General features: G+C 41.9%; 1 protein-coding gene across 1 annotated transcript; it reads left to right on the plus strand.

The window, feature by feature from the left end:
• CRKL (CRK like proto-oncogene, adaptor protein) lies at positions 1–26,053 on the plus strand. Its single transcript, XM_037131468.2, has 3 exons — positions 1–831; positions 11,171–11,636; positions 22,509–26,053. The coding sequence occupies exons 1-3, from the start codon at positions 521–523 to the stop codon at positions 22,641–22,643; spliced, it is 912 nt and encodes a 303-aa protein (XP_036987363.1). The 5' UTR covers positions 1–520; the 3' UTR covers positions 22,644–26,053.

The raw sequence follows: 26,053 nt of genomic DNA on the forward strand, positions 1-26,053 counted from the left end.
TGAGGGGAGGGGGAGGTGGCCGGCTGCTTCTCCCGCGTCCGCCATTTTGTTGCTGTGGCTCTTGGGAACCGGCTAGGCAAAACCGCCCAGGAGGCGCACCGCTCCTTGGAGTTTGGTGCTTGGTGTAGCAGCTGGGGTCGGTGCAGAGCCGTAGGGGCGCGGAGCCGGTGCGCTTCAGGCCAGGAGTGACTGGAGGGAGGTACTCCCGGTACGCGGGGCAGCCCGAGAACCCCGGGGCGGCCTCTGCTGCGGTTCGGCTTCGCCCGCCGCGACCTCGGGCTCTACCTCGCGTTCCCTAAGCCGGCTCCTTCTGTGAGGCGGCCCCGGAGCAGGCGGGCTAAAGTGGAGGATGCTTTGGGGCCGGAGCCGAGAGGAAGGTGCTGCTTCGGCCCTCTAAGCACGCCTCGAAGTGTGCCGAGAGGCCCTTCTTCGGCCCCAAAGCCGTCTGCCGGGAATAGGTGTCCAGAGCAGGCGAGAGCAGCCGCCGCCCCGACCCTCCCCACAGCCTCGGCCCGACACCATGTCCTCTGCCAGGTTCGACTCCTCTGATCGCTCCTCTTGGTACATGGGGCCAGTGTCTCGCCAGGAGGCGCAGACCCGGCTCCAGGGCCAGCGCCACGGAATGTTTTTAGTCCGCGACTCCTCCACCTGCCCCGGGGACTATGTGCTGTCGGTGTCCGAGAATTCGCGGGTCTCCCACTACATCATCAACTCGCTGCCCAACCGCCGTTTTAAGATCGGGGACCAGGAGTTTGACCACTTGCCGGCCCTGCTGGAGTTCTACAAGATTCACTACCTGGACACCACCACCCTAATCGAACCCGCACCCAGGTACGCGAGCGGGGCGTGCTACCCACCCGACCCCAGAGGAGAGGGTTGACAATGGCCGAGTTGGTGCATGGGGTCGATCCAAGAGTGTGTGTGTGGGTACGGGTGATTGAACTCATTTCCTCCTAGTGTAAACCAAATTACTTTCCAGAAAGCGTTCGGAATGGAAGGCTAGTGTCAGGATCTGGGTCACTGTGGATGAGGGGATAGGTGTTCACGGCGGTTGCATAGTTAAATATTAAATTGTGCGGGTTTCTGTCTTTCGTCACGTTCCTTATTTAGTTATGATACTAAAGCAGGATTTTGTTGTTTGGGGAGTTTTTAAACCTTTTTTGGACCACACACTTCTTTAAGACTCTGAACGTAGCCGTTGGCATCCTCCCCCGAAATGCACGTACACACCCGTTTGCACACCATTCAAGGTTCTTTAACTCCCTGCAGATCTCTGAACTCCAGGTTAAGAACTCCTGTTCAGCAGCCTTTGGAACAGTCGACAAATGAAAATGCTTTAGCATTTAGGAACAAAAACCTGTAACTGAAGAATCAGAACTGTATATTAATGTTTTGGTGCCAAGTTTGGAATAGCCAGACATCTATTATACATTTAAATACAAAATTTTTTAAAGAGGGCACATTAGCTTTAACGAGGATTTCCTTTTGAATTTTTATTTTATACTTTTCTCTCAAGCTGGATCGTTAGTAAGTTAGCAGCCCATTTGGTTGTATTCCAAGGACGAAGAATCCTAGAATGTTTATTAAGGGAAATTTTTGAAAGACAGTTTTTAAGAATTTTAGATGTACTTTTTTTTAAGTCTAATGACTTAATGTCTTTTAATTTTAATATCTATTTGACACTGAGCATCAAGCATCTCCTTTTTTGAGTAAAATGCATGTATTTGTTTTCATTTGCTTTCATCGGTGTTTTATCAGTGTTTCTTCAATTTAAATTATGCCAAATTTGAGCTGAAGAAATTGCCTAAAATTTTAAAAATAAAAGGCACTTTATTTGTTTGCTTCTTAAATATCTATTTTAAAAGGACAGGCTGTTAATACAGATTTTGGGGGATGAAATATTTCTCATTTTATAGGTTTGCTGACAAGCTATTACTGTGAGCTTTAAACATTAAAAGCTACTATAGTTAGTTAAGGAATACTCAGTGAATGTCTGATCTAAGTGTTGTGTCTGTGGAATAGAGAGAAGAAATGAAGCTATGACAGTATAATGGCTATAAGGTTTAACTATTGAAGTAATTGGACTTTAAAAACTGGGAGAAAGTGATTATAAATCAGATACTGTATAACAAAGACCTAGACACCAAGAATCTGATTGGTGAAACTGCCAGGTCCCTGAAGAAGCTACTAATGGATTCAACTTTGAGCACAATATAATTCCAATATAAAGGGCTGTAGAGCATCTTAGAACCTACTGTGGTGAGATTTTATAATATGTTTTAGTAAATGACTTCCTTAACTTGGGAAAGTGAATTACATCATTAATTTCAGGCATTTATTAAGCCAAGCAATGTGCAAGGCATTGTGCTTAGGTTGAGGTGACAGGTACTATTATAATACAGCTGTTCCTCATAGTGAGTTAATAAATGGCTTGAGCCCTGCCTGGTGTGGCTCAGTGGGTTGAATGTTGGCCTGCAAACCAAAAGGTTGCCTATTTGATTCCCAGTCAGGGCACATGCCTGGGTGCAGATGAGGTCTCTCCTGTTGGGGTTGCGCAGAGAGGCAACAGATGTATCTCTGGCACGTTAAAGTTTGTTTCACTCCCTTCCCCCTGCCCCCCCCCCCCAAAAAAAAATCTAAAATATAGATCCCCTTCTAGAGGGAGAAAAAGAATATGCTGTAGTGGCTTCATGCTACTCCTAAAAAACAACTCCGTATTTTCCATACACCATGTCTCACCAAATACATGTCTGATGTCTGTGCTTGCCTCCTTTCCCTCCTAACTCTAGTGCAGCCCCATTAGTCTGCTTACTCATTCCCTGGAAACCTTTGCTCAGGCTGCTGGCTCTTCTTAGACTGCCTAACTCCACCCACTCCTCACCTATTGAAAGCCTACCTGTTGTTCCAGGCTCCTCACAAATAATAGGGCCTTTCCCTGACCCTTCCCCCTTACTTTCAGCTTTGTTTCACCTTCTCTGCCCTGCTCTCTCTCAGAGGTCCTTCGGTCCTGGTTGAATTAGACCCCAACTGGATTTACTTTGTTGTACTGAGTCTTTGGGTTGCCTCTCCCAAGCCTGAAGTTTATGGATTTGGTCTGATGTGTTATTAGCCTTTATGGAAAACTAGAGGCCAGTAAAACCTTGGCCGGATGCAAAAATGAGTGTAATGCTTCTTTTCACCCTAAATGGGAAAAATCAAGTGGCTTAACTTTTTAGGTATCAAAACTAATCTCTTTTTTTTTTTTAATTTATTTATCTTTAGAAAGGAAGGGAAGGAGAGAAATAGCAATGTATGGTTGCTTCTGGTGCATCCCCTACTGGGAAATGACCCCTGATGGGAACTGGCCTGCAACCCAGGAATGTGCCCTGACTGGGAATTGAACCGTGGTCTTTTGGTTCGCAGGCCCGTGCTCAATCCACTGAGCTACACCAGCCAGGGCAAAACTAAGCTCTTTTGAAGTGCATAATTATATGACCTATGGCCAGTAATTTATTTTTTGTTTATTGATTAGCAGAAGGTCATAACTGTATGGCTTCCTCAGAATTTAAGAGTCGTTGCTTGTTTTGTTCTAATCTGATTTTTTATTGAAATATTCCTTAACTTTTTAAAAAATCTTCACCCAAGGCTATGTTTATGGATTTTAGAGAGAGGGGAAGGGAGAGAGAAAGAAACATCAATCTGTTGCCTTCCATACACACCCCTACTGGGGATCAAACCTGCAGTCTAGGGATGTGCCCTGACCAGGAATCAAACCTTCAACCTTTTGGTGTATGGGACAATGCTTCAATCAACTGACCCAACCATCCAGGGCAGGAATATTTCTTAACTTTTAAAGATATATATGTTTTGTTTTTTTTTAAGAAGGGGGGGAAGGAGAAAGAGAGGAGGAGGACTTCAGTTGGTTGTCTCCTCATACATGTCTCAACCTGGGACTGAACCCGCAACCCAGACATGTGCCCTGACCAGGAATCGAATTGGTGATCATTCACTTTGTGAGACAATGCCCGGCCAATTTAGCCACACTAGTGGGGGCTAATTTTTATATTTCCATTCAAATACTTACAAGAGAATTTTCTCCCAGTGATAGGTATTGGAAAAGAGGGGTGACATACATACTTTCTCCAATATGGAGTGCACTTGGTACCATGGGAGGAGTTTGAACTCAGGGCTGTTACTGTAATCTGGGTGCAAAATAATGGTGACTGATGGCATATGTCACAGGTTAGATAGATGTCATGTAGACAGATGTGGTTTGGTGGAGATGCCTATTTTGGAGATAAGATTGATGCTGATTCAAGAGAGGGGAGTGATAGAGGAAGTAAAAGGAAGAGACAAAAATGACTTGGTATATTTGTAACTTTGTCCTCTAGGTTTCTCTTATTACTGTAATTGTTTTTTGTATTTCTCTATGGTAAACTTAATCCCCAAAAGGTAGCATGACAGGTGGCTTCCCCTGTCCCCAAGAGTACATTTATTCAACAAGTGAAACAGGGAGGGGCTTAGGACAGAAGAAGCAACAGGAGAGAGCCTATGCGAGGCTGCTTTGGCTCCCTGGAAAGTCAGAGAAAAGGGGCCTTGGAGGCAGGTTCAGGGGGTTAGCCCAGGATGAGCTGCCACTGCCCTCTGCTGCCCTGGTTCCAAGTCTCATGGGGACCCTTAGAGTTTAGTAGATGCATGCTTGAGAGGGAACAGAGGCATGTGGGTGTGTTCCTTGGAGCCTGATGGCTTTTGTTGATTTTGAATGACCCTATTCTCTTTGTGCACATGGGTGTAATTTTTCTATTAAAAATTATTTGATAAACATCCTGTGGTGGTGGTTATAGTCAGTAGTAAGGTAAGCACTAGTGTTTGTGTTTTTTTTAATTTAATAGAGGCTATTTCCAGTTTAACAACAGAGTGTTTCAGAACATTTCTTAGGGGTTTCTGTAGATATGAACTACATTTTCCCATGTTTTAGAAACTTGAAAGTGTGTTTTCTTTTTAAAGATTTTATTTATTTCTAGGCTTTGTTTATTTCTAGGGAGAGGGGAAGGAAGGAGAGAGGGAGAGAAACATCAGCTTGTGGTTGCCTTGCGCATGCTGCCCCCTCCTGGGGAACCAGGCCCACAACCCAGGCATAAGCCCGGACTGGGAATCAAACCAGCAACTCTTTGGTTCACAGGCTGGTGCACAATCCACTGAGCTACACCAGCCAGGGCTTGGAAGTGTGTTTTGTGTAACTTGCTTTTCCAGTTCTAGGTTATGTATGAAGGCTAGGGAAAAAATAATGAGAAGTAAACGTTTAAAAACTGAAGCAAGTTGACCCTCAGAAAATCTTGTTTTCTACTCAGACATCGCATATCGCATGTACCTAGTAACATGGAACTAACATTAAATCAACAGTCCTTGTCATGTTCTTGAGGAGCTTACTGGTTACCAAGTTTTTTTAAAGGCTACTTTCATGCGATCTAGTGTGGTAAAGTATCTGTGGGAGAACCAAAAAGCTTAACCTGAGTGCCCAGAGGAGGACCCTCAAACCTGTGAAGCAGAAAGGAAACTTTGCATGGACCAGAGGATACCATAGTCAGCAGGGTCACATTTTCTCCCACATCCCCTGTTCTAAATATTTAATGGACCTCAAATCTGGACTTTTCTATTTAGGAGTAGGGATTACCAGTAATTTTGGTTACCATAGGATTCAACACTGTGAATAAACCTTTGAAGTTCCTCTTACTGGTATTTAAAATAATCTAAATTCCATTCAGATGAGATATAAGAATATTGTCATTATACCTGGAATGGAAGCTTGCCCAGTTTTAAGAGCTGTGTTCCCATAGCATGTAAAATACTGGTAACCGTTTGATTTGTGACATATCTCTTGTTTGAGATTCGAGTCCAGAGAATTTTTTATCTAAGAATTTTCCTTTTGATCTGAATAGTTGGACTAGATTATTTCTAAGGCTCCTTTGGGCTAAAATATTTTGGTTCTTTCTGATAAGTAAAAGAAGGCAGTGCTTATTAGTGGGAGTTCAGATTATCCTAGAGTCTGAACTAAGATCCTAATAAATAAGGTGCCCAGACATGTGGCAGCTAGTCTAGAATGATGGCTAAGAGTACGAGTGGAGCAGTAGTGAGGTAAAGAGGCTTGGAAGGCAAAGCAGGATTTCCTAGCCTGTGTAACAGAATTAAACCAGGTTTAGGAAGTTGAAATGGCAACACTTTTCTGTTTTCAGAAGAAAAAAAGTATAGAAATTGGAATGGGAAATGCTACCCTGTGTCTTTGGCATTTTAATTTTATTAGCATGAATTTCAGTGTATATAGGCCTATGCTACACTGAAGCCCAATACTAGATTCAAGCATATAATGAGAATAAACCATGGTTTTAGCCTTTGAGAAGCTCAGTATATGGAACAAATTAAAATATAATACCTTGGGAGTTTGAAAGCAAGTATAATCAAATAAAGGGTTAGGGAAGGCTTGACAGAGAAGGTACTCTTTTAAACTTGACTCTTGAAGGATGAGAACAAGTGTATGCAGTAGAAGAGGTGGTAGCAGTGCTGGGAAAGGCACAGAGTATAATTAATGTGAGTGGTGGGAAGTAAGCTGGGAAGAAAGAATAAAGCAGAACTAAAATACATAAGCCTGTCTCACAAAATCTGTCAACTTCAAAGGGAGCTTTCTAGTCTTTAGCTTTTAGTATATATATTTCAAATCTTCACCTGAGGATACATTGATTTTAGAGAGAGAAACATCCATCGGTGCCCCGTACGTGCCCAGGCTGGGGACCAAACCAGCGCAACCTAGGTATATGCTCTGACAGAACCTTTGACCTTTGGGTGCATGGGACAGCGCTCTAACCAACCAAGCCACACTGGCCAGGGCTTTTTGTGTATTTTGAGAAGTTGAAACTAAGGTCAAATGCTTTGGGAATATAAAATAGGAACTGACAGTCTTCCTTGGGCAGTTGCATATAGAAGGTGAGGGAAGAGGTTTGCCTTCAGGGATGGATAATTGAAAGATATCTTTAGTTGAGAGAGTAGAAGAGAAAGGGTCAGGGTGAGAGGATGATTCGTTTCAACTGGGAAGCCAAGTGATGTTTGGCAGTCTGATGGGTTTGTTACTAAGAGAGTTACTGGCTAAATTTATAGATTTGGGAGTCTAAGCTTAGATGGAATCCCCAGGATAAGTGGAATGGGAATGAACAAAGGAAGAGAAACTGTGGAAGGAGGTGAAGAAGCATAGAAGCAGGACCATTAGTGATGCCATGAATGTCTGGGGCTGGAGGGGAGAGGCCCTCAGTGTCCAATGACACTGAGTACTAAGAAGGGTTATTCAGAGCAGCTTTTACTAGAGGGGTACTTAGCTGGTCTTCCAGGAATTGATTCTTTTACCATCTGTTTTTATCTTTCAACTCTTTATTGTGAAATACTTCATACGTTTAAGAGACTATAATTATACATGTGTATAATCAGAAAAATCTTCAATATTTATGTACCCCCTTTTATTTTTTCTTTTAAAAGATTTTATTTATTTTTAGAGAGGGGGAAAGGGAGGAAGAAAGAGAGGGAGAGAAACATAAATGTGTGACAGAAACATCATCAGTCGGCTGCCTCTTGCATGCCCCCAACTGGGGGCCTGGCCTGCAGCCTAGGCATGTGCCCTCTCAGGTGGAATCAAACCAGCGACCTTCCTGTTCTCAGGCTGGTGCTCAATCCACTGAGCCACACCAGCCAGGGCCCTTTTTTTTTTTTTTTTTTTAACCCTCCCCAAGGATGTTTTTCATTGATTTTAGAGAGAGAGAAACATTGATCTAAGAGAGAAACATCAAGCTTGGTTGCCTCTAGTATGCCCCTGACCAGGATCAAACCTATAACTAGGTGTGTGCTCTGACCGAGAATCAGACCCGCATCCTATTTTTGGTATAAGGGACAACACTGCAACCAATTGAGCAACCCAGCCAGGGCAGGATTAAGCCATTTAATGTCTCCAAAGACTGTAAATAATGCCTGGCATAGGATAAATTTTGTCCTGCTGGGTAATTCAGTAGGTCAGAGCAAAGTCCCAATAGGCCAACGTGGCAGTCTATCAGGTTCCATCCCCTGTCAGAGCACATACATGAAGCAACCAATGAATACATGAATAAGTGGCCCTGGCTGGTATAGCTCAGTGGATTGAGCACGGGCCTGCGACCCAAAGGATTGAGGTTCAATTCCCAGTCAGGGCACATGCCTGGGTTGCAGGCCAGTTCCTGGCAGGGGACTCACGAGAGGCAACCACACATTGATATGTCTCTCTTTCTCTCCTTCCCTTCCCCTCTAAAGATAAATAAATAAAATCTAAAAAAGAAAAATACTCCTCTTAAAAAAATTTTTTTTTTAAAGAATACATGAATAAGTGGAATGTCAAAATTGGGATTTCTCTCCCTCTTGTGTTCTCCCCTTCCTTCCCACCTTCCTCTCTTTCTAAAAAATCAGTTAAAAATTTTTTTTATCAAGATAAAAAGTTTGCCCTGACCAGTATGGCTCAGTTGGTTGGGCATCATCCTGCAAAGCAGAAGGTCACAGGTTTGATTCCCAGTCAGGCTGCATGCCTGGGTTACAGGATTGTTCCTTGATGGGGTGTATACAAGAGGCAACCAGTAGATGTGTCTCTCTCTACCCCCCCTTCCCCTCTTTCTAAAAGTAAATGAAATCTTTTTAAAATAAAAAGGTGAAAGTTTTGCCAAATTATAAAGACTGCCTTTTGGAAAGTTGTGTGGCGTGTATGTACCAAGAACCATGAAAATGTTCCTACTCCTTAATCTAGAAATCCAGGCTTTACCAAAAAATCCAATACAGGGAAAATATGGTTAAAAGAGTTTGTGGCATATGCCCTGGCTGGTGCAGCTCAGTGGATTGAGTGCAGGCCTGTGAACCAATGCATCGCTGGTTTGATTCCCAGTCAGGGCACATGTCTGGGTTGCAGGCAATATCCCCAGTATGGAGTGTGCTAGAGGCATGTTTCACTCCCTCTCTTTCTTCCTTTCTTCCCCATCTCTCTAAAATATTTTTTTAAAAACCATGCTGGTTGAGTTCTAAGCATAGACAGAGATTAGAGTATGGTGAGCAACAGACAGTTACCAGAGAAAAGGTCAGAGTAGTATTCAGGGACTAGTTTACGTAAAGTTGAAAAAGTTTGTGGCATGAATGATTAAATAGGGAGAAAGCAAAACTAAAAATCCCAGAAAATGGGGATGCTTCGTTGCAGTAGATTCCCAGAATGAAATGTTACCCTGACGTGAAAGTCATCAGGAAGAAGACCAGCGATATGGGAGAATGCCTGTGGTGTAATATTAGGCCCCCCAAAAACCCTGCAGTGGGCATATATAGGGCTCGTTTTAAAGGAAAGCCATGCCCTGGCTGGTGTAGCTCAGTGGATTGAGCGCGGGCCTACAAACCAGATAATCATGGTTTGATTCCCAGTCAGGGCACATGCCTGGATTGCAGGCCAGTTCCCAGCAGGGGACGCACGAAAGGCAACCTTACATTGATGTTTCTCTCCCTCTCTCCTTCTCTTCCCCTCAAAGATAAATAAATAAAATCTTAAAAAAAAAAAAAAAAAGCCATAAGCTGGGTTGGTGGGAAGGGAGAATGGAAGGAAAATTGTAGCTACATTAGGGCATGAACTATGGGATTTTAAAAAATCTTTTATTTTGCTTTTTTGTTGAGTGTTATAATGTAACACTTTTTATAAAGCATACTTTTTTTAAAAATTAAAATGCTTTGCCCTGGCTGGTATGGCTCAGTGGATTGAGAGCTGGCCTGAGAACCAAAGGTTCACCAGTTCAATTCCCGGTCAGGGCACACACCTGCGTTGTGGTTCAGGACATGTGAGAGGCAACAGATTGGTGTATCTCTCTCACATTGATGTTTCTTTCTCTCTCTTTCCCCCTCCCTTCCCCTCTTTCTAAAAAAAAAAAAAATTTAATGTTTTGACATAGAGTATGTTGCTATAAAATAACTTCTTAGATCACTGGTGGAGGAATAAAGAAAGAGAATGGCCGTGAGCTAATTGGAAACCATAGTCAGTGGAAGTACTAGGGGGTAGTAGCACTCAGGGCTAGTCTAGAACCTGGCTCTGGTGAATGGTACCACAGACAAAAGTCATTTTCTAAAGATAGGCAGATTCTTTTTTTTTTTTTTTTAAATATTAAATTTTATTTAGTTACTTTTCAAGTACATTTTTTTTTATCTATTTCTCCCATCCCACCCCACCCCCCCGCCCGGAAGATAGGCAGATTCTTTATGTGAACCCCAGGGTTTGTTACTCTGGTGCTCATTGTGTGCTTCAGAGCTTCAGAAAAGTTATGGGGGGGGGTGTGGGACAGGTTGGTAAAATAGTTTCTTCAAAACTTCAACTGTGTTTGCTGCTTTTCAGAACATTTCTTAGGTTCTGAAAGAAGCCGAGAGAGACTATTTCTTTTGCAGAAGGGGCATTGTAAGTGGGGTGTTGCTGGAGAGCAGAGGTCTGTGCTTGTGTGATTGTCTCTGGGAGTGCAGTTATACGTGCAAATCAAATACACGTCAAATCTGTAAGGGCAGCGGAGAGGTATGGTGGTATTTATAGACTAATGCCTCGATGAGCGCTCTTGCCCTGTGAGTTTTATAGTGAAAACTTTTCACGTGCTTTCATTTGGATGTTCAGGTGATTCCCATACAAGATGCAGTGAGGTTTTTTAAATTTGGAAAACACATAAACCCATTTCTGGTTTTTATATTGTGAGGGACAGAGACAAAGGTCTTTGTCATCTTCTCCATGGGTGTCCAGGAAAGTGTGCAGGATGCGTGCCATATAGATTAGGACCGTGAGGAAGAGTGTGAGGTGGTTGTGACAGGGTCCTAAGGGAGACAGCTACTGAACTTACTTGAGATTTTAAAAATAGATTCACACCAGATATCTCTGTAAACAAAAGGTTCCTGTAAAACAGAGGTATGGGTGTGTGTGTGTGTGCGCGCGCACTCTTGGCATGTGATTTAAAAAGGTATATTCAGGTTATTAACTTCTGTTATGATACAAGTAATAGGAAACACTGTGACAGAACCTTTCTAACTACTGAGAATATAGAGAGGAAAACAATTTATTACAGAGTATAGTTATTGACAAACAATGGTAGAGGATAAGGTTTTTCTCTTAATTTTTTTCCCTCTTAAGGTATCCAAGCCCTCCAATGGGATCTGTATCAGCACCCAACCTGCCTACAGCAGAAGAAAATCTGGAATATGTACGGACTCTCTATGATTTTCCTGGGAATGATGCTGAAGACCTACCCTTTAAAAAAGGTGAGATCCTGGTGATAATAGAGAAGCCTGAAGAACAGTGGTGGAGTGCCCGGAACAAGGACGGCCGGGTTGGGATGATTCCTGTCCCTTATGTTGAAAAGCTTGTGAGATCCTCACCACATGGAAAGCATGGAAATAGGAATTCCAACAGTTACGGGATCCCAGAACCTGCTCATGCTTATGCTCAACCTCAGACCACAACTCCTCTACCTGCAGTCTCCAGTGCTCCTGGGGCAGCGATCAACCCTTTGCCATCCACACAGAATGGACCTGTCTTTGCAAAAGCCATCCAGAAAAGAGTACCCTGTGCATATGACAAGACTGCCTTGGCATTAGAGGTAAAATCTACTAAGGCTGTTTGGGGGGGGTTAACATTCAATTTTTATCCTCAGTTTTAACTTTGTTTCTGCAAAGTTATATTCACAGGAATAAGAGAACCAGATGATTTTGGAAGATCTACTATGAATGTTCCACATGATTCTTTTATCCTTTCCTATTCCTTGTTTCTTCCAAGTTCCAGTTAGGAAAGATGATGGTTAAGACCCATGACCTAGAAATGGCATCAGTAGATAGACATACACACAGCCACTTGTACCTTTTCATATTTCTAACATTGTGGTCCGCTGAGTTGAGGGGAAATGAACAAATGTTTCAGGAGTCTGTTCAGCCAGGCAGAGGAATAATTTTAAATTTTTGAGAGATTTTTATAAATTACAGTAGCATGAAATAGAACTTGAACTTTTTTTTAAATTGATTTGAGAGAGAGAGACAACAATTTGTTGTCCACTTGTTTATGCATTCATAGGTTGATTCCTGTGCGTGCCCTGACTGGGGACCAAACCAACATCCTTGGTGTTTCAGGACTGCTCTAACCAACTGAAATACGTGGCCTGGGCCTAGAACTTGAACATTTTAATTGCCAAGTCATGTTCTTCTAACTTAAAAAGAGTCTTGCAAAGCTTAGCATATTACTGCAGCTTGGGGAAGTTCAAAAAAGTTCTTAAGACCAATGTTGATGAGTCTGTTGGGGGTGGTGGTAAAGCTTCAATATCACAGTTTCTACCAGAAGGTAGAAAGAAGTTTGATGAGATATCCGATTAAGCCCAGAGTGACCATATATGAGCACAGACCCCATGGCAGTCCTGGGGAGTGAATGAACAGGAGACTCTGACAAGTTGATTTTATTTATTTATCTTTAGAGGGAAAGGGAAGGAAAGAAACATCAATGTATGGTTGCCTCTTGTGGGTCCCTTGCTGGGAACTGGCCTGCAACCCAGGCACGTGCCCTGACTGGGAATTGAACTGCGATTCTTTGGTTCACAGGCCTGTGCTCAATCCACTGAGCTACACCAGCCAGGGCAAATTAAGCAGATTTTAAAAATTCATATTTTTAGAATCGTCCCATATATTTTTCAGTGAGTTATAAAATGCCTACAGTGAGGTAGACCCTAAGTAATATTGTATCAGAATATGGATTTGGTACCACAAATCTCAGCTCTCATTTATTCATAACTGAAAATGCTTTGTGAACCACAAACTGCAATGTATCATTATAATATGATTACAGTTGAATACTTTTTCTTAATATTATCAAATTGCATATATGTTAGAGAAACAAAGTTAACTTATGATTGTTCTCTGTGTATTTACCTCAAGATCAAAGCAGGGCAGGGTAAGGAGACAGCCTAGGTTCATGGCAGAAGGATGAAGTAATGGAGCCTGTTGCTTCAAAAAATTGAAATTTAACTTGCAAAACATTCTGCCCACAGTCAAAAATTAGTCATAATTTGTTTTGTTTATATTTTCCCTTTGGTTATCCTCCATATTTTCTGTACCAGGAGTCACATGTGAACTACACCCGAAGGTTTGTTTCAGAATCCATGATTGCTTCTCCCTCTCATGCTGTCTGTAAGGAAAACACGAAGCTTATGGCTGGGACCAGGACCCAGGTGCTTTTATACTTCCCAGTGGAAGACTAGGAGGGAAAAAACAGAGGAAGCTGCCTCCATAGATAGAGTCCAGCTGAGTAGGCCTTCTGGTTTTCTCATCCCCACACAGACCTGTCCCTGCACAATACACACATCTGGACTAGTCTGCTCCTTCTCAACACCCTTAAGTAACTCTCTGTGTCCTGGGCTCTTCCTACCTTCTGTTTGTGTAGTGGTTTCTGCCTTCTGAGGCATTTTCACATCTGTCATTGCCTCATAGGAGTTGGGAGTTAGAATTCAGAGAGTAGGTGTAACTTGCATGTATTGGGCAGCTGATTTTTGGCACGTCAGGGTGAGAACCGTGGGGGTTGAGTCCCAGTCAGAATTCTAAGACCCCGAAGTAAGTCAGGATTTGAGTTCCTACCTGAGTTAATGTTTAAAGCCTCACTCAATTTAGGATGCCTGCCTGTTGACCTCTGGCTTGAAGAGATGCATTTTAGAAACCCATATCTCCGGCACATTCTTGGAGTGTACATGGGAGGTTGCAGAGAGAAAGAGCAGCAGGTACCATAGAGGGGATCACTTAATTTGGTGAGTGGATACATGGGTAGGTGCCTCAGACCAGAATGAGGAGAATGCCTTTCTGCTTAATGATGTATATCTTAAGGTAACACGTATTCTTGACTATTACGTAGCTCTCCTAGACTCTCAGATCATGATAATAACCCAGCTGTGTAAGCCTTGTCAAAGCCTTGCTTTGGTGCTTCACAGATATTGTAAGTGGGACCCAAGAAATACATACCTTTGCCAAATTCTCCTTAATGGTATTTCTCATTCTGTATGCTTAAATGAGACTTCAGGTATAGCATAACTGAATATTTCTATGAATTGTGTTGTGTTCTAAAACTTAGTGGCATCTATCTGATCTTGTTAAAAACAACTCACTTGGGACAATTTCAATTAGGTTACCAGAATGAAAGTATTAAAATTAAAATGAGAAAGGTAAGACAAATAGGACAAACTGTACCAGTAATTGAAGCCTTATATTTCCCTTGATAGTATTACAAAGAATGGTGATAGTTTAGGTGAACTTTATTTCTTAAATTATTTCACTTTTCTCCTCATAAAACTTGATTTTCAAAAGAATGTTCCTGCAGCTAAAGAGATGTTTTTAAAACAGGTCTGTGTTTAGCCATTTTCCCTCTTGTTCACCTCTTTTCAAGAAATGAGTTGATCCTTGGGTTTGAAAGGGAACGGTTCATGGGTCATGGTGGGTGTCCCTACTCCTTGACAACAGCTCTCCCATGCCCTTGATGTGACACAGGACTGGAAGGGCTCCTGGGAAACAGGTCACACCCTACCAGAACATTCTTAGGTTGAGGAAAGCAATGTAGCCTTTTCCACAAGTAGATCATTGGCCAGAAGATAATGTTTGGAGTAAAGATGCTATTGTCATAAAATACTTGTAGCCAAAGTTGCATTCTGTGACACAGTGGGAAAGTGAGATGGTTAGGAAAGATCATGGACCCTCAGTCAGGCCCTGGCTTTTCCTGGTGTGATCTTGGACAAATTACTTAAATTTTTCAAGCTTAAAAGCCTCTGCCTGGCTCAACCCTGACCAGTGTGGGTCAGTCGGTTAGGCGTAGTCCTACAAAGCAGAGTCACCCGTTCAGTTCCCAGTCAGGACACATACAAGAAGCAACTGGTTGACGTTTCTCTCTCACATTGATGGTTTTCTCCTCTCTTTCTCCCTTTCCCCTCTAAAAATAAATGAATAAATAAATAACTTATTTAAAGGGGCGGGCACCCTGGCTCTGAGAGTTGATGTTAGTTTGTTCATTTATTATCCATTCATGCAGCCAACCTGTGAGGAGTGTCTTGTAGGGTCCTACCACCAAGGAGCTTACCACGTTATGAAAGAATAGAGACAAACAAGCAGTGTGGTAAGTGTGCTGACATCACAGAATAGAAGGGAGAGTTGGAGATGGGAATGGGAGTCTGGGAAGGCTTCTAGGAGTAGGTGACCCTTGAACTGAGTTACTAAGTTAGCTGGGTGATGCAGGAAGGCATTTCTAAGCAGAAGGAAGAGCTTGTATAAATAAGACTAACACCACTGAGAAGCTGTGGGTTGTTGAGAATGCTGAGTATGTTGGGTAAAAGTGGCAAAAGACAAAAGCAGGAGAAGTGGGCTATTGCCATATCATCAAAAGGGCTAAGCTGAAGAGAACAGCAGTTTTCTTGTGTTGTCTTTATTGAGATATGAAGTAGCCAATTCCTTGCAATAGAGGAGGTTCCGAATTTTGCGGGCAATATACCTTTTTTAAAAAAATAATAAATTAGAGCAAATGCTTGAGTCCCCCTATAATTTCATTCTCACACACATATTTCAGTATACTTGCCTGACTAGAAAAGAAAGGGAAGAAATTTCTTAGCATCTTCAGAATTGTACTTAACTCTAAGTGTGCAGGCCCATGAGTATGAAAATTTGTATCAGCCCTGGCTGGTGTAGCTCACCGGATTGAGCACAGGCCTGTGAAGCAAAGGGTTGCTGGTTTGATTTCCAGTCAGGGCACATGCCTGGGTTGCAGGCCAGGTCCCCTGTAGGGGACACATGAGAGGCAAACACACATCGATGTTTCTCTCCCACTCTTTCTCCTTCCCTTCTCCTCTCTCTAAAAATAAATAAATCAAATATTGAGAAAAGAAAATTTGTATCAAAATATCTAGATGGAGCCATTTTCCCCGTGATGTGAGTTAAGAATACAGTTGCTGACATGAGATAGGGGGGTCTGTGGCAATCAAAAGTCAATGGAACAGAAAAGAATAACCATTTCTTAGGCCGTAGGTAAGGCTTAAGGGGATTCAGGATGGAATTGACACAAACCAAGAAGAAAGGCAAGATCATTTAGCCTAACCATCTTCCTAGTGATTTTAGCTTTCTACGGTGTCTAAATCCATTGGCACCCCAGTTTCAACTTGGAAATCTCCAAAAACACTCATTCCTTCAGTGAAGATTTGAGTGCTGCTTATGTGGCCAGGCATTGTTACAGGAGTTGGAGTATAGCAGTGAACAAAACAGAGGTTTCTGGGACAGTCTTACGAGGTAGTTCCTTCCATGTTGGGTGACTTGGGTAGTTAAATTCTTTGCATCTATCACAAACTGCTGTGAGTCCCCTTCCTGTATTTGCCTGGCCCATGTTTGAACTTCAGTGTGTTACCCTATGGTTGTCCCTCCAGGTTTTTCTCTTTGTTCTTCTTTTCAGTCTTACACCATTTTGTACACTTCTGAATCTTCTTCTTCTTCCCCCCCCCCCCCCAAGAGAGAAAGAGTAAGAGAGAAACATCGATTTGTTGTCCCACTTATTTATGCATTCATTGGTTGCTTCTTGTGTGTGCCCTGACCAGAGATCAGTTCTGCAAAGTTGGTATATCAGGACCACACTCTAACCAACTGACCTACCCATCCAGGGCCTGAATGAATCTTTTAAAATCTTTATTGTGTCTTGTGGCATGTTGATCCACATCTCCGCTCCCCTGGGTTCATGCTAACTGCAGAATTCATAAAAGCACAATCTAGATCTTTGTACCAAATTCTCTCTTGCATCTTCTCCTCATCTAATGTCTTCATTTCAACAAACACAGTGAGGTTGTGATCTGGCATGACTTGTTTTGGGGCTCAGCCTTCCAAGCATCCCATTTCCCATTCTAATCCTTGTGAACCATATTTTGCTTATTGATTCTACAATTTTGTCCAGGTTTGATTTTCAGCTCACCTTTTATGTTTTGTAGAATTTGCCATCATCAAAAGCCAAGAGACTTGACCCTTCATAGGTGTGCCAGTGTCCTGTGATACAGTTCTATGTAGCAAGAGACCACTATTAAACTTTTATTCCTGCTTGCCAGTGTGTTTGATTAGTACTTAGATATCTTTATCAGAGAAGGTCCTCCTTTTATCTTTGGTCTGTGTTCTTTTTATGATGCTCAAGAGTTTGTGTGTGGGGGGCAGGGGGCTCACCACCATTCTCAACTCTTCACTCCCATTGGGTCATTTGTGATTGTGGTGTTCACATTTCTTACTTGGATTGTCTTCTCCCCATTTTGAAACCCCTACTCATCAGGGTACATCTGGTCTCAGGATTTTATGAATTGGCCTTCTTAAGACCCATGGTCCCAGTTCCTTCACTGAGTGGCCTGGAATTCTCAGATTTCTACTTCAACCAGTTCGTTTGCTTCATTGGTTAGAATTAAATTCATGCTAGCAGTTCAATCACTACTTCTTCTATGTCTTACTGAGATGAAGACTGCAGAGGGAATACAGGTGTCAGTAGTAATGGCTGCATTTTTTAAACCTCTCAAGGATTATCTGTGAGTTTCTGTGGCTGGGTGACCTGTAGTTTATATACCCACAGTGATGTCAGGGCTGTACATATTCATTATTAAGCATCCAGCTTAGCTCTGGAGATCTGTTCAGGGTCATAACCTCCTAAAATGTAATGGGCCACTTGCTATTGCAGTCAGCAGTGATGCCTGTTCTCACTGAGACGTGTCAGAGATGCCTAGGAGCTTGCATTCAACTTCTTAATATAAGAATCTCGGCATTTCCTCGGCACCCATAGGCTCCTCCTCTTCCCTTTTGGTGTTGTTGATTGTCCTTAACAGCATCTAGTTTTAGGAATTTGGTATATTCTACTTCTATACCAAAAGTGCTTTTTTTTCTTTAATCACAAAACCTTATCAAAAGTTGGAATCTTTAGTCCTGACCATTGTGGCTCAGTTGGTCGGGCATCTTCCCACAAAGCAAAAGGTCACTGGTTTCATTCCAAGGCGACAGCTCTTGTTTCTTTCCCTTTTTTTTCTCCCTTTTTTTTCTCCCTTTTTTCCCCTCTCTCTAACAAATAAATAAAGCCTTTTTAAAAAAGTTGGAATCTATAGAAAGTCCTTTAGAATTTTATATTTTTAATATTTTTATAAAATATATACTCGTGGTTGTGAGTCAGAGATTATTCTTTTAAACTGTTCCTTCTTCCATAATATGTAAATTGGATTTAAAGAAAAACCCAAAACATGAAATCGTGGCCCTAGTGTGATTCAAGCAAGGCATGTCCCAGCCTTGGGACGTTAGTGCTGACCTCAGTTTTTCGTATGTAGTAATAGCTTTTGAATAAGAACTGTCAGCGAGGGGCCTCACAGAGAGTATTTTAGTTAATCCTCGTGAGGGTGGGTGACATCAGTACCAGTTTATGCACTTAAAACTTGAGGTTTGTGGTGTTGTTTGCTGATGGTCTCACAGGTGGTATGTACCAGAGCTAGGATTTAACCAGTGGTCTTTTTAAAAACAAAACAAAACAAAAAAAGAGCCCTATTGAGGGTGTTTTGTTTTTGTTTTTTTATTGTGAAATATGTTTGCCATTTTTAGGTGTACAACTCAGTGTCATTCATTACATCATCACAGTGTTGTGCAATCATCATCACTAGTTGCAAAACTTTTTCCTCACCCCAAATAGAAATTCAGTATTTGTCCTTTAGGTCTGTCTTATTTCCTTTAGCACATGTTTTAAGGTTCATCATGTTGTAGCATATATTTTCATTCTTCTTATGACCAAATAATGTTCCATTATAGGACTATACCACATTACGTTTAGCTACTCATTAGGTAATGGACATCAGTTATTTCCACCTTTTGGTTATTAAGGAGAGTATTGTGAACATTCATGTACTAGTTTTTGTTTGAATACATATTTTCCATTTGGGGGGGATGGGGAAAATATTTCTATATTTTCCATAGTGGCAGCATCATTTTACAACCCCACCAGTAATGCACAAGTTACAGTTCTCCAGTTCTCCACATACTTATCAATGCTTGTTTTCTTTCTTTCTTTTTTTTTTTTTTAATTATAGCCATCCTACAGGCTATGCAGTGGTACCTTACAGTGGTTTTGATTTGCATTTCCATAATTCCTAAAGCTGTTGAGCATCTTTTCATGTGCTTTTAAAATATATATTTTTATTTATTTTTAGAGAGAGGGGAAGGGAAGGAAAAAGAGTGGGAGAGAAACATCAATGTGTGGTTGCCTCTCATGTGTCCCCTACTGGGGACCTGGCCTGCAACTCAGGCATGTGCCCTGACTGCAAATCAAACCGGCGACCCTTTGCTTCACAGGCCTGTACTCAATCCAGTGAGCTACACCAGCCAGGGCCTGAGGATTTCTTTACATATTTTGGATATTAAGCTGTTATCAAACATTATTTCTAAGTATTTTTCTCATTCTATAGGTTGTCTTTTCACTTTCTTGATAGTATGCTTTGATGCACATTCTTTTTCTTATAGAAGAGTTTTATTTGAAGAAATATTACAACATATAAAAACTACATGAAGCCCTGGCTGGTGTAGCTCAGTGAATTGAGCGCAGGACTGTGAACCACACGATCGTGGTTTGATTCCCAGTCAGGACACATGCCTGGGTTGCAGGCCAGTTCCCAGCAGGGGATGCACCAGAAGCAACCATACATTGATATTTCTCTTCTCCTTCCCTTCCCCTTTAGAGATGAATAAATAAAATCTTTAAGAAAAAAAACTACATGAAGTTTTAATTTCCACTCATACAGTAGTAGATCTGGTATAATGCTTTCGTGCTCTCACTGGGACTCAAACCTGTGACCCTTTGGTTTACAGGCTAGCTCAGCTTGATGCACATTCTTAATTTTGATTAAGTTAAACTTACATGCTTTTGATGTCATATCTAAGAATCCACTGCCAAATCCAGGGTCATGAAGATTTATCCTTATGTTTTCTTCTAAGAGTAACGTCACGGTTTTAGGTAGAAAATTGGACTCAGGCTATTGACTTGGGTCATCAGGAGTTTCTTAGTGAAATGATGGGAACAATAGCCAAGAGTATGGTAGGGAGGGTTTGGCTGTAGGAGAGGAGGGTGATTAGGAGTTGGTTGATTGGACTGGAGTGAAATAGATGATGGAAGGTTAGGTGGCTCAGGGTAGGATGGCTGGGCTGTTAGAGACAATTTGTGAGAGGCTGGGGAGAACCAAAGTTGGGCACATAAGCAGATCAGAATGTGTTTCCTTGTTCCCAGGCTAGAGGGATGAGCTCACCCAAGAAAAGAGGAAAAGCTGTCCAGGGCCAGATTTTCAGGAAGGTGAGACTGTCCTCTTCAGCTAAAGCAGACTAAATTTTCAAACTTTCTGCAAAGTACCTGTTCTCTGAGCATCTGGAGTCTAGTTTAAAGATAGCAAAAGAAAAAGAAGACAATTTCAAAGTATTTTTGGTAGACCATGAAGTGAGTAGGGCAAACAAAAACTTCAGTCACGTGGAGAAGCTATTGATTCTGACATATGTGGAATATCACCTGTGGAATATCATGTGTGGAATATTCTGAAAAGAATATGGATTTTTTTCATAATTATCAAGAATATATGTGTGATTATCCAAGTCATGAGTAAAAAAAAAAAAAACCCTTCTCTATAAATAAAAACATTGTGACTTGGAGAGAAAAGGAGCAATACTTGGACCCCAAGCATTAATCTTAAAGTAATTTGTATTTCAGAAGTCTTTCATATGTCCCAGATATTTTAAAACTTAATTTTTATATTAAATCAACTTACTCTCACCTCCACATTTTTATTTCCTTGTAAGGCAAAGCCAGAAAGCCTGTTTTCTTGGCTGTAATATTCTCCACTGAAGTATTTTACAACTTATTTTTAAGATTTTATTTTATTTATTTTTAGACAGAAAGGAAGGGCAGGAGAAAGAGAGGGAGAGAAATATCACTGTGTCAGAGATATATCAGTACGTTGCCTTTTGCACACTCCCAACTAGGGACCTGGCCTGCAACCCAGGCATGGGCTCTGACTGGGAATTAAAGCAACAACCTTAACGTTCATAGGCTGGCGCTCAGTCTGCTGAGCCACACTGGCCAGGGCAATTGGTGGTTTTTCTAAATGAGTTTGAAACTGAATTCAGACAGGAAACTTAAAGGGAAAAAAGTTTTTTTAATTGAATTTATACTGTGTTCTAACCAGGGAGCCTCAGGGGATAAAGTTCTTTTTTCCATTTCATTTTGGTGAGTACCCAGAATAAGCCCATCCACAAGACCAGAAGTTCCGTTTAGTAATAGTGATTTTTTTCCCTATGGAAATATAGTGACTACAGTTTTATTTATCAGTAGGTTTGAGAAATTACAAGTTTTTCTTAATGGCTGGGCTCATACATCCCAGTGAGCAAATAGAATGACAAAACTAAATATTGAAGGTTTGAACCCTGTCTGGTGTCATTCAGTGGATTGGACACCAGCCCATGGACCAAAAGGTTGCCGGTTTGATTCCCAGTTAGGGCATATGCTTGGGTTGTGAGCCAGGTCCCAGTCGGGTGTGTGAGAGATGTGCTCACTGTTTCTGATGCACATCGTGTTTCTCTCCCTCTCTTTCTCCCTGCCTTTCCCCTCTCTCTAAAAATAAATAAATAGAATGTTTTATGTTTTGGGGGTTTTTTCCTCAATCTAAAAAATAGTGATGAAGGATGGGAAGGTAGAAAACTCGTGGCAGCCAGCTTGCCTTTGCAGGCAGGAGTTAAGAAGATAGGGTGTTAAGGGCAAAGGGTGTCTTGGTGAGAAAAGCTGGGGGTGGGGGCTGAGTCGTCTTGGGTGCTGGTGCGCCTTGCTGCCTTTGCACTGTGCAAAGTGGTAAGGACACAAATGTCCAGCACTGGTTGCTGCTTAGCTTTGTACCCCTGCTTTATGGTGGACCAGCCTGTGACCTTGAGGAGGGCTCTAGCCTCTGGATCTTTTATCCCAGCACACCTTACAGGAGGCTGCTGTATGTTGGGGGCCAAAGAGGAGGGGCCATGTGGGCAAGTCCTTGATCCACAGTGTCAATTGAATTAGAAACCCAGACCTGCACTGCATACTCAGGTTCCTTCTCCATCCTGTTTGGGCCTCTCCCTCAACTCAGCCCTTTTCATATTGATATGTGGTCATATTAGAACAAAACCACTAAGTTTACAAACTTAGTAGGCGTTGGCAAAATGGTAAGTTGTCTGCTTCCCAGTGGCGTGTATAGAGATAGTCATCTGCACAGCTGGTGTGTTTTCAGTCCTCCTGTAAAGGGAGTTACTTCTTGGTGATTTTCTAAAATGGCTCATCGTGTAAGTTGAGTCCTAAAAAGATGTATAGTTTCCTTTGGATAGAACAGTGTATGATTTAATGTTAATTTTCTCTTTTCTTTAGTTTACAGAAAACATGCTGACTTTGTTTTCTTTCTCCATTCTTACAGGTTGGTGACATTGTGAAAGTCACTAGGATGAATATAAATGGCCAGTGGGAAGGTGAAGTCAATGGGCGCAAAGGGCTTTTCCCCTTCACTCACGTCAAAATCATTGACCCTCAAAACCCAGATGAAAATGAGTGATTGCCATTGCCCTGTTTTCTGCTGCTTCATTGTTCTGCCTGTCATAGTCCTTTCAGTGGAAAAGCATTCAATTTCATAGGCAAGTTACACTGCATTGCTGACGTCCAGCCTTTTGCAGACTGGTGGTCTCATATGCATTTGGAATGCACACAGTGGCTGCCTTGGCATTTGTATCATAGTTGTATTGTCAAAGAGTAGCAGATTTTAGAGCTCTTTTGGATCATAAACTGGAAAAATGGTGGAAGCACACAAGTGAAGAGGAGCTGACAAGGCAAGGGTCCTTCTCATCACTGCCCTGTTATACATGTGACTGTTTCTGTCGTGTTCATCAGAGAAAGCGCCAGGCCATGGCGAGACATTGCACGTTGCTGTTCCACAGAACAGTGGCTGAATTGCTAAGTTTGTTTTTCTTTAAAGAACAGAGCAAGAACCTTAAAGAAGAGGGAATTCTATCCTCAACTCCCCAAATCTAGCTTTTGTCTTTTTTTTCTTTTGGTTTGATTTCGAAAGACTTTTATTAATTAGACTTGTGTGTTCTGAACAGGTTTTTAAGTAGCAGGTTGGATTTTTGTGGTATCACCAGGAATGACATGTGCATCTGAGTTTCTAAACTGGAGCTGCTGTAATTAAAGGAAATGAAAAAAAAAGAAGAAAAACCCTGAAGAGGAGGCCTTATTGTCTTGGTTGGCGGCAATATCCTTTAGCCATATAGCAAACAACACCCAATACCCAAAAACTCAGCAGTTGTGGTATGCCAAGCTGTGTGGGCAGCCTTTTGGATTACATTATTCCCCAAAGCAATAGTGTGGAGGGTGATTCGGGGGAACCTTTGCTTTTTACCTTGTTTGTCAATGATAGGAACATTTGGGGAGAGGGCACTTGACCAGTTTTTTTGTCTTGGGGCTCAGTGAGTATACCCTTTTAAAGTATAGGACTTAAGTTTCTTTAAAAAGGGAGGTTGTTCATAGAATCATTGAATTCATTAATGAATCTTTAAATTCTACTCTGAAGCCCAGCCCTCCTTGCCCCAGCACAGGCTCGCCAGGCTGCCAGAGAAAGATGGTGCTGCTAATACTGGTTCCTCTGTGTGCTCATGATGCTCCCAAGCAAAGCAAGTGCAGACTGTGGACATTGGTTAATGTATTTGATGTCTAATGTTTTAGTGGCTAGGGAGAACCATTAGCCAATTTATCATTAACCATTTACCAGTTTGATGTTAATTTCCCTGTTACCTGAAAGAGGCCTCTTTGTGTAAGCCAACTGGTACAAGTGGCTATAGCAGATTAGAATTCTAGAACCTTTTTGCATTTTAATCTGCTGTCCCTTCTGGAAACTGATGATGACAGGCCTCAGCTCTAAAGAATACAGTGGACCTGGAGATGTAGCAGCAGCCTAATGAGCAGCTCTGTGTTGTTTACTGAACATCTGCTGTATCTCTTTGTCTCCCAAAGGTCTTAGGTTTTGAGGGTTAGAACAATATGTTCTGGTAACAGAACTAGCAAAACAGTTTTTAAAAATTGTTTTAATCCATGTTCTATCAGGCAGGTAACCACCATATTAAAGAATCTTGAGAGTGCTCCTGTGAGACAAAATTAATGGTCACTTGGGAAAAATATCACTGTGGCTTCCTGTCTGTACTTTTCCTGAAAGAAGACAGCAATCGGCTCTTCCTAATCAAGTGAGAACTGTGGGCACCTGTGGCTCTGAAGGTACCCATTCATTGCAGTTGCTGCTTGTTCTTAGTTAAGGCCCAGTGACAAGTGACGAATGAATGGAGGGGTCCCCGCACTCTGCCCAGAAACTAGCCTTATAGCTAGTGCTCCAGTACTTGAGGGGTGTTTAGCAGAAGGTGGAATGTGTGCCCATTAACTGAGGGGCTTGGCACCTCTCATGACAGTAGTTGGCTCAGAACACAAGAAGTAAAACGATGGTTTTGGAAAGCAAGGTTTTCTTTCAGCCACGTCTGCTGACCGATGTAGCAAGACCCACGTTATATGGAGCACTTCAGAATCGGAACACTCACAACCTAGGTTTGGTTTCATAGTAAGTCTGCTCACCACTTCAGCCCACATACGTGTCTCCAGGACTGCCCTGGAGACTCAAGAGCCTCAAACAAGGTGAGCCTTGAGTTCTGAACTCTCAAGATACGTGCCAAAAGTAGCGCCTTTTTGACTTAGAATCTTAGTAGTTTTTTAATCAGGCAGGGAAATGCTCTTTTTCACACTAAACATACAAAAAACAGCACCCTTGCCTTGGCTTTGTGTGTGGGTTCCCTAGCAGTCTGGGAAGAGCGCTTCAGAAAGTGATGTGAATCTTCCAGAAGAGCTTCCTTCCCTCCTGTGTGCACTTCCCTTTTAGGATGGTTTGTTATTGCTACTTGCTGTACTGTACTTCTTGTCACTTAAGAAAATATTTGGACGTTAAATTAATTCACTTGGGAAATGAACGAGTTACGTACTAAAGGGCATTGACAGTTTATTCATAACTTATACTGGGAAGGATCTTCAACACAGGAGTCATTTTTGTCATTTATGCATAGTGTGGTACCACCTGATGACAAGGTTAACAAAGAGGAGGACACATTGACTTCAGTCGCCCAGAAGAGACACCTTCTGTGCTCCCAGTCGGCGGAAAGGAGGGGAGGACAGCTGCTCCCTCCTTGGAGCGCACGTATCCCTGGCACTGTGCTTTTCTTTTACAGCCGTTTACAGACGCTGTGCAGCGCGGATGGCTCAGTTTTGTAGTGACTGCTCAGAGGAAAAGGAACATTTTATTTTTGAAAAGGGATGGTGTGTTTTGTGCCAGGTGTTTATAATTTAATCCTTTAATATTATGTTCATTAACTTCTTAAAATGAGTGAATTCTTGTTTTAACACAATACCTAAGACTAATGCTTTCTGTGGACACCACTGAGCTCTGCCTCAAACTCTACCCTCCGGGGCCAGAGACCAATGTCCCTGGTAACTGCTGACAGTGCGGACACTGAGCTAGTTGTGCGTTCTAAAGGAGCAGGACAGTTCTCTGAGGACAGGGTCGTTGTCTCTGCAGGAGAAACAGTGGCCTTGCTTCTAGACGGTCTTCACTGTGTGTTTTGAAACAACAAAAACAACACAAAACTCTTGACCTGTAACTTAAAGATCGTAAACTTCAGGCAATAATATTTTCTGTGTAAGCTTTTAAAATTATTTTTGGGGATCATAGCTTGTTTTATTTTGTGCTATAAAATTAACAGTATTAAATGACTTATATTCTTAGAATACATTGAGTGTCTTTTCTTAACAGATTAGTGCCTTTTTATTTTTGTATTTCATTTTACGTTACTGGTTCTGGCATCAGAACCCTTGTTTCCATGGCCTGTTTGTACATTGTCTCAATAAAACTTGCATCAGCCGGTGGTGGCAGCAGCTTCA

This window comes from Artibeus jamaicensis, unplaced genomic scaffold, assembly GCF_021234435.1.
Source record: "Artibeus jamaicensis isolate MK-2021 breed Jamaican fruit bat unplaced genomic scaffold, CSHL_Jam_final contig_1128, whole genome shotgun sequence".
Lineage (NCBI taxonomy): Eukaryota > Metazoa > Chordata > Mammalia > Chiroptera > Phyllostomidae > Artibeus > Artibeus jamaicensis.

Coding starts and splice junctions, on each gene's coding strand:
- CRKL (XM_037131468.2), top strand. CDS start 521: ATGTCCTCTGCCAGGTTCGACTCCTCTGATCGCTCCTCTTGGTACATG. Junction 832..11,170: donor CTAATCGAACCCGCACCCAG/GTACGCGAGCGG, acceptor TTCCCTCTTAAG/GTATCCAAGCCCTCCAATGG. Junction 11,637..22,508: donor AGACTGCCTTGGCATTAGAG/GTAAAATCTACT, acceptor CCATTCTTACAG/GTTGGTGACATTGTGAAAGT.